The sequence below is a fragment of the Amphibalanus amphitrite genome, unplaced genomic scaffold (assembly GCF_019059575.1).
Source record: "Amphibalanus amphitrite isolate SeventyFive unplaced genomic scaffold, NRLGWU_Aamphi_draft 001281F_arrow, whole genome shotgun sequence".
NCBI lineage: Eukaryota > Metazoa > Arthropoda > Thecostraca > Balanomorpha > Balanidae > Amphibalanus > Amphibalanus amphitrite.
In genome coordinates, this window is record NW_024882774.1 from 48,077 (window position 1) to 55,713 (window position 7,637).

General features: G+C 44.6%; 1 protein-coding gene across 2 annotated transcripts; it reads right to left on the bottom strand.

The window, feature by feature from the left end:
- Nucleotides 1–3,478: 3,478 nt before the first annotated feature.
- Nucleotides 3,479–5,321, bottom strand: LOC122371816. Of its 2 annotated transcripts, XM_043348531.1 has the most exons (4): nucleotides 5,276–5,321; nucleotides 5,054–5,143; nucleotides 4,061–4,105; nucleotides 3,479–3,961 (listed from the first exon to the last, which is right to left on the bottom strand). In XM_043348531.1, exons 1-4 carry the CDS (start codon nucleotides 5,285–5,287, stop codon nucleotides 3,692–3,694), a joined length of 417 nt encoding a protein of 138 aa, XP_043204466.1. In that variant the 5' UTR covers nucleotides 5,288–5,321; the 3' UTR covers nucleotides 3,479–3,691. The 2 variants fall into 2 exon arrangements, with proteins under 2 accessions (XP_043204466.1, XP_043204465.1); XM_043348530.1 differs by having other exon boundaries at nucleotides 3,479–4,105.
- Between the last annotated feature and the right edge of the window lie 2,316 nt (nucleotides 5,322–7,637).

A 7,637-nucleotide genomic window follows, 5' to 3' on the forward strand; every position in this document is an offset into this window, starting at 1 on the left:
TTAACAAACTGTTAAACGTCTTTATAGTAGACATTTTGTCTAGTTTGAATTATGTCGTTTTATATAAAATGTATTTTTTACCTTTAGTGCCCGGAACATATCGGCGGTACGGGATAAAATTATCAAACCGCGAGTAGGAATAATTTTTTTTTTAACGTCTCGTCTATCGGCTCGACGTTTAAAAGATTTGTTCAACCCACTCGCGGTTTAATATATATCTAACCGCGAGTAGGTAGAACCGATAGGCGAGACGTTTAAAAGATTTTCTGCCTACGAGCGGTTTAGTAATTGTGTATCCCGTACCGCCGAAATCTTTTGGGCGTTTAAAATCAGGGATGCGGAGCCGTGGAAATTTCAGATGGCTCCGGCTCCGGCTCCGGCTACGGAGAAAAAACTAGTCGGCTCCGGCTCCGGGTGAAATGTCATGGCGGCTCCGGTGGCTCCGGCTCCGGCTCCGGCTCCAGTACTCAGTGCGTACAAATCCAGTACTGTCTATACAAATAAATACGGGTGGAAGAAAAAAGACGAAGGGATTGGTTCACGTTGCTTCTGTATTTGCATAACAAGGCTATTATGAATACCACATGTTTTACTGCCTTGTACATAGGTACTGTAAAACGGAACTAGGTCAATAATTTTTTCCTCTTCAAAAAAAGGAGCCGGAGTCGCCTCTTTTTCGACGGCTCCGGCTCCGGCTCCGGCTCCGGGCTATATTGTTTTACGGCTCCGGCTCCGGCTCTGGCTCCGGGCAAAATATGCCGGCTCCGGCAGCTCCGGCTCCAGCTCCGGCTCCGGCTCCGCACCCCTGGTAAAAATACATTTAATATAAAAAACAACATTTCAGACCAGACTAAATGTCTACTAGACGTTTAACAGTTTGTTAATCGTCTCAAGGCTATAATGGTCTAGACATTTAACAAATCAGTTAAACAACATCTGATAATTTTCTCTCTTTGCACGTGAAGCAATTGTAAACACTGTCTACGGTACGGGATAATAGAAGACAAAATGTAAAATTCATAAAATGTTTTAACCCGCGCCCCAGTGGCGGTCTCGGCCAACTTCGCCCTAGTGGGGGGGGGGGGGGGGCATATGTTACCACACACCTCTATTAACTCAAAAACTAAGAGGGCTAGAAAGACGCGGTAAAAAGCAGTCGACAGCTCTTAATGCGTACGTTTGAAAGTATTCGGTCATTTTTCATCTTAGAGCAACATTAGGGTCACCAGAGGTCATCAAAGGTCAAAATTTGCCAATGGTCATTATATTTTTCAGAAAACATGCCGTTATCTCAGGAACTATGATAGCTAGAAAAACGCATGGAAAGGTACTCGATAGCTTTTTGAGCTCTTCTTTTGATAAGGTCATAATCAAAATTGACCTCAGGTCAACGGTTTAGCCTCCAGAGGGCAAAAACTCCAAAAATAGCTGTTTTTACGAAAAGTGTTTTCGACAATAACTTTCGACTACAAAAAGCCACGACATTTATATTTCCAGAGTCGTGTTCCTCTCGCCGAGACGCGTCGAATGAACTATAATTTGACCTTGAAAGGTCAACTTGAAAATTTGAACTCAGGTCAAGGTCATGACCTGACCGGAAAAGGTCATGTTGCATATCAGTCGATGCGTCTCAACAAGACAAACACAATGAGACCATCCCCAGCGTTCTATCTCTTTCCAATCGCGAGTTATTGGCAAAAAACTGTTTGTAGCCTCAAATGACCTCGGATGACCTTTCTAGAGGCTATCAGCAAAAATGACACCTTGGTCGTCACGGGTGGTCCAAATCATTGAGATTCTGAAATATTTGGACTGTTCCGATGCGTACACACGGATCTAGAATCATTTTCATTTTTCTCCATTGACTTATAATGGTAAGGTCACGCCACTGACCTGACCTTAGGTCACGCATATAAAAAATCCGAGATATACAAATTGTAGGCACCCATAACATCATGCAATCCACCAAGTTTAAAACCTTTCTGACAAACACTGCATGCTGGACATGATTGCAAACTTTTTTAGGCTTGGTCAGTTAACTTGACCTGGTGACCTGACCTGACATGACCTGGGGTAAAAAATTCACACATTGTCCAAAATTGATGTACCAAAAGCTACCCCAAGCGGCACGGCGCTACGCGCCGCGGTTTTTTATTCACACGCAAAAAACGCGACAGGGTGGTAACAAATGCCCCCCCCCCCCCCCCACTGGGGCGAAGGTTAAATCATTTCAAGCGGCCTTATTCTCGCGCATGAGCCATGGTTTCTCCCTCTGCAGCCAAATGCAACGTTTACGAGTACACGACGCTTTCACTGTAGGATGATTCACCTGAAAGTGTCCATAGACGCTTTCCTACACACAGCCTCTACACGGCAGGGCTATAGGGCCCTGGGCAGCCCTTAGAGTCGAACTTCTAACGACTGTGTTCTAACACCGCCTCCTCCAAGACGCTTCAGACGCAGTAGTCCAGTGGGCTAAAGTCGGGCAAATTGGGCGGCCATTCGTCCCTGCCGACGAAATGCATCCGTCTGTTAAAAAGGGCTGGTTTGCCATGCTTTTGTGAGGGAGGGTTCGGTCTTGTTGGGGATAAACCCAACGAAATAACGTTTTTCAGATGCAGATAGCAGTTAAGTTCCTCAACAGCTCACAGGCTCACGACTGACAGGCAAGTCAGTGAGCCCAGCCTGGCTGAGTATTGAGTGAATTTCGATAAAGAATATTTGAATCTTTCATCTCCAGGGTACGCCAGCGCTGGCCATTGTTTTCATTGAGGAAGTAGACATCTAATGGCAGTCTGTCAGGAGCGATGTCAGCTTTTCCCGTTCCGTACACGCGGTTGTTTTGGATGTTTGTTGGTATCTCCAATGCCCTAAATTAAGAAATTCGAACATCAGCGATAAAAAGGGTATCTAAACAGTGGTTCTTTTCATCAGTGAAAACCAATTTTTACATATCGTGTGCTGATTTTTTTTTTGTAAGGCTTCCTGGCTCAGGTTTTCCGTTTCTCTTTGACCGCGTTGGTGATGAGAAGATTTCTTTGAAGGCCCTCAACTTCTTGAGCTCCAGGTGTCGAAGAATTGTGCTCCTCAGGTCGGATAAGCTACATGCGATCTTGCGCTGAATGATATGTGATTGTTTGTTCTTCTCTTGATATGGATTACCTTTCCCGTTACGATGCATGACAATTGGTATTACAGAAATCGTATCTACCTGGCGAATATTTCCCAATAATGCTGGACAAACCGGACATCATTAAATTAGTTACTGGCCGAAAATGAGCACTAGGTATTTTGCCGAGTTTAAAAATGGTTGTAAATTCGCACAATCAGGCAATATTTAACTCGTAATCCGAACTTTTGATTTTATGCAAATCATTGAAAGCAGCAGGGCCTCAGTGACCTAACATAACGTTCAAAACAGAATGATCCTGTGAATTTTCAAACCCTGATAATCCCTTCAAGTTATCAGAAGACATTCGCCGATCAACGGAAAACAAAGCTCCATTTGCTTGAATGTTGTATTATAAACAAGGCGAGAATCGTCGACACAATTGACAAGCACAACTTAATGCCACTCTTAACGCCAAACAAGTCAACTTGAACCATCAGATATCTGTTGCGGTCGGCAGCGATCAGTAGGATAATCCGTTGGGGGGGGGGGGGCAGCATCAATCCCGGGTGACAGAACAATCTACTTGAAATAGCGGGCCCACGAAGAGTACGGGTAGCCATAGAACCTTCTGTAAATCATGGCCGAATCAGCCTCCTGGTCTTCGGCCGGGGCCTCGCGCTTCTTCAGGTAGTGGATGTACGAAGAGTAGGGGTAGCCAAGGTAGCTGTTTAAGTACAGGGCAGGGTCCGCCTGCTGGTCTTCAGCCGGGGCCTCGCGCTTCTTCAGATAGTGGATGTACGAAGAGTAGGGGTAGCCAAGGTAGCTGTTGTAGAGCAGGGCAGGGTCAGCCTGCTGGTCTTCGGCCGGGGCCTCGCGCTTCTTCAGATAGTGGATGTACGAAGAGTAGGGGTAGCCAAGGTAGCTGTTCAAGTACAGGGCAGGGTCTGCTTGCTGGTCTTCAGCCGGGGCCTCAGGGGCAGACCGCTTCTTTCTCTGCGGATCAGAAAGCCATGTCAGATTAGGATGGAATCCCTTCGCAAAATGCTTTTAACGAGTGATCTGGGAAGTGACACGCTTACTTAGAAAACTGAGGCGAGCCGGCATATTATTTGACATGTCCCTGGAAGGGAACTGCTAAAAGTTATTTCCGTTACATGTAGCACGCATGGGTACGTTCAGGAAAAAAAGCTGAAACCACCACCAGCGTCTGCAGAATCGTGACAAATTGACTTTAATTACAGGGCTGCGGAGTCGGAGTCGGAGTCGGAGTTGGAGTCGGTCGGAGTCGACAGCTCTGCCCGGAGTCAGAGTCGGAGTCGGAGTCGCCCAAATCTTACCGACTCTGACTCCGGAGTCAGGGTAAACGCTGCATGGCTCAACGCCATGCACTGCCTGTTTGATTGACGATACTGCACTCGAAATTAGATTTTGTCGAAAATAGGTCATTTTTCTGTTTTGGACGAACGTTTTCAGCGAAAGGAGCAGAAGACGGTGAATGCCCCAGAACCTGCTTTTTAAATCTGCATGTTATTTTTAATGCATATTTGGCGCAACGCAAAGCCTTTGGAACGCACATATGGGATCGTTTCAGGCAAGATAAAAATATCTCCATTGAGCTTCAATATCATGATATGGGTATTCATAGAACCGTCCGGAGTCGGAGTCGGAGTTGGAGTCGGAGTCGATTTTTGAAGCCGGAGTCGGAGTCGCAGTCGGAGTCACCCTAAAATCCATCGACTCCGCAGCCCTGTTTTAAAGTATCTCCCGGATACTGCAATTAAATTAAGATTTCTTGTATTGTATTGTATTGTATTGTATTGAACAATCATGAGCGATCCACATTCTAAAAGTGCGTGGCTTGCTCTGAGAAGAGCACACGACGAATGTATGTTATTCTCACTGTAAAGGCGGAACTACATTAGAGTGTTTGTGGCCACTTACCCAGATGTAGGGGCTAACGCCGCCGTAGTAGGTATTCGGGGTGATGAAGTAGTACGCCGAGGCGCAGGAGATCACAGCAAACAACAGCACCTGGAAATCGGAACAAATATTATCAGTAATAAGGGGGTGCAGAAAATTATATGCCAGTAAACACATAAGCCAGAGGACACATATTGTTAAATAAAGATTAAAAACATGCGTTTCACGTTACACTTTACTCACAATGCACTTCATAATGAGCTGTGAAGTAGTTTGAGCTGATGATAATGATGCCTGGTTGAAGATGAAAACTGCTTTTATACTGGGTTCCGAGCGACACACACCTAAACAGCAGGCCAATCAGAGGCGTTTGTTTTGGGGCGTCTCCTCCACTCTTCAGATAAGAATAAACCAGTTTTCTGAAGCAGGTTCGTGTGGAATTAGATGTGTGCCCGCATCATTTCGCAAGTGACAAGCTCATAATGCAAGACAACTCTAAAAACGCTGTTTTGTTGCGCTGCCTACTAAGACAATTAAGAAATGATTTGCTAAGTGACTTATTCATGTTGAGCTCTATAGGTAAAAAAGAACGGCTACATATTGCGCTATATGGGGAGCGCGTGTCTCTCAGGCGCTAAGCCGCTCTGGCACTTGGCAGAGAACTCAATAACGAGAACGAGAATGGTGACGGATGATGGTATAATTAAATCAGTGGCATGAATTAAAACGATTGCACCCAACCCGCTAAAAACATGAAGGGCAAGTACAGTAATGATCACAGAAAGTCGTTGCGTCGCTACAAAAGCACAAAAGAAATGTGTAGGTATATAGGTTTACCGTCACGCTTTTTCTTTGTCGGTTGTAGTTGTTAATCGTTAAAGTGACTATCCCACCTTTGCATGAAAATTGAGTTGAGATAGCCAAGTGGAAGTGGTTATCGGAAAAACATGGGCCCTGATATCAGCCCTTGGTGGTGATAGAGCTTTGCAACAATTTTCATTAGACTTGATGAAAAAAGGCAAATCCAACGGTACCTAATTTTAAGCCTCGCCCGGCGAGGGAGGATTGATGCACCCACCCTTCCTGAAGGTTTTTCGCAAATAACGTAAAAAAACGGTAGTGCCGCCAAGTTTGGCATACCCTCTCGGGCAACCTTTTTGCACCTTTCCTGAAAATTTCAGGTCTCAGTCATTTCAGGTCAGGTCACCAGGTCATAAAAACCGGTACAAGGCCAGGATAAGATTGGACAAGTTTGGCGGCAACGGAATCACAGAGCTTTTCGTTAATAGTGTGAGAACCGTGGCACGTAGCACCACCAAAGTTCAGACACAGCTTGGGGAAATCATTTGTCACGATTTCTGGTAGTTTTCAATTCCAGTGACCTCAGGTCAGGTCCTCCCAAGGTCACCAAAACCGGTACATGGTCAAAATGGCATTGAAAATACACTATTTTGTTAATAAAGTATAAAGTTGGTAATCGATTTGATTCAAACTGGCAGGATTGTGCTAATCTGACAGAGTGGCATAACCTGCATCCCGGTTTTTCAAATCTGGATGACCTGAGGTCATCTAGAGGTCACGTCAAATTCTGAGAAATTTTGGCCGAATAGCTCAAATTGTAAAAAAGTATGCTCCATTTCAACGTGTTTGTCTTGTAATATGTACATCAGCTTACATCAATACGTGATGAATTTGGTGTTTGATTGCTGCAAAAATGCTAGGGTCAGGTCAACTGAGGTCAAATGAGCTCAAACTACGTCTTCGCTGATAGCCTGGCACACCATGAAGATAGAGCTTCAAAAATGGTGTCATTTTGTGCTCCTTGTGATCAGCCGAGTCGAATGATAGGTATGCGATTTGATGCATTTGGATGAACTTCGGAACTAATGAAATCAATTTAAGTTCACATAACTTTAAGTAAAATTTCAACTTTAATTTAACTGGTAACAAAGTATATCATTGGCTGCGCATTGACGTGCTGAGTTTACTGGTGTTTTTATTTTTGCTCTATCTTAACCAGAAGAAAAGTTATTGGTGAAAAACGTTTGAACTGTTTTAGCAAAAAATTTACATTTTACCCCCAAAACCCCCTAAATATTGACCCAGACTCACCAAATTTGCATAGGGACGAGGCGGCGAGATCTTCTATGGGCCCACCTACCCTGTAAATTTGGTGTTTCTAAGTACCATAAGAGCCAATCGCCAGGGGGGAGGGGTCGTAAGTACCCCCCCCCCCTCGCCGCTCGCGTTATGGAAAAGGCCATCGCCTGGCGAGGGTTTACTGCTCAGGTCAATCATTGACCTTACAGTTCAGGTCAAACTAAAAATGTTGCTGTTTGTTGCAAAAATGTCGCGAACAAAATAATGTACATCGTCGAATAGCATGTGTTCCATGATACATGGGAGGTAAAACTGGCAACAAAAAAAAAACGAAATCAAGGTGTCAAAATTTCACAATACCTATAGTCATTAGCCAACGCAAGTGATTGGGAATTGGTTATATGGGTCATGACATGACCTGAAGACAGAATCGATCTCCGAAATCAAAGACCACAGACACTTGAACTTTTTCAGCGAACGTTGCAAAAGGACTAGGAAGCAGCTA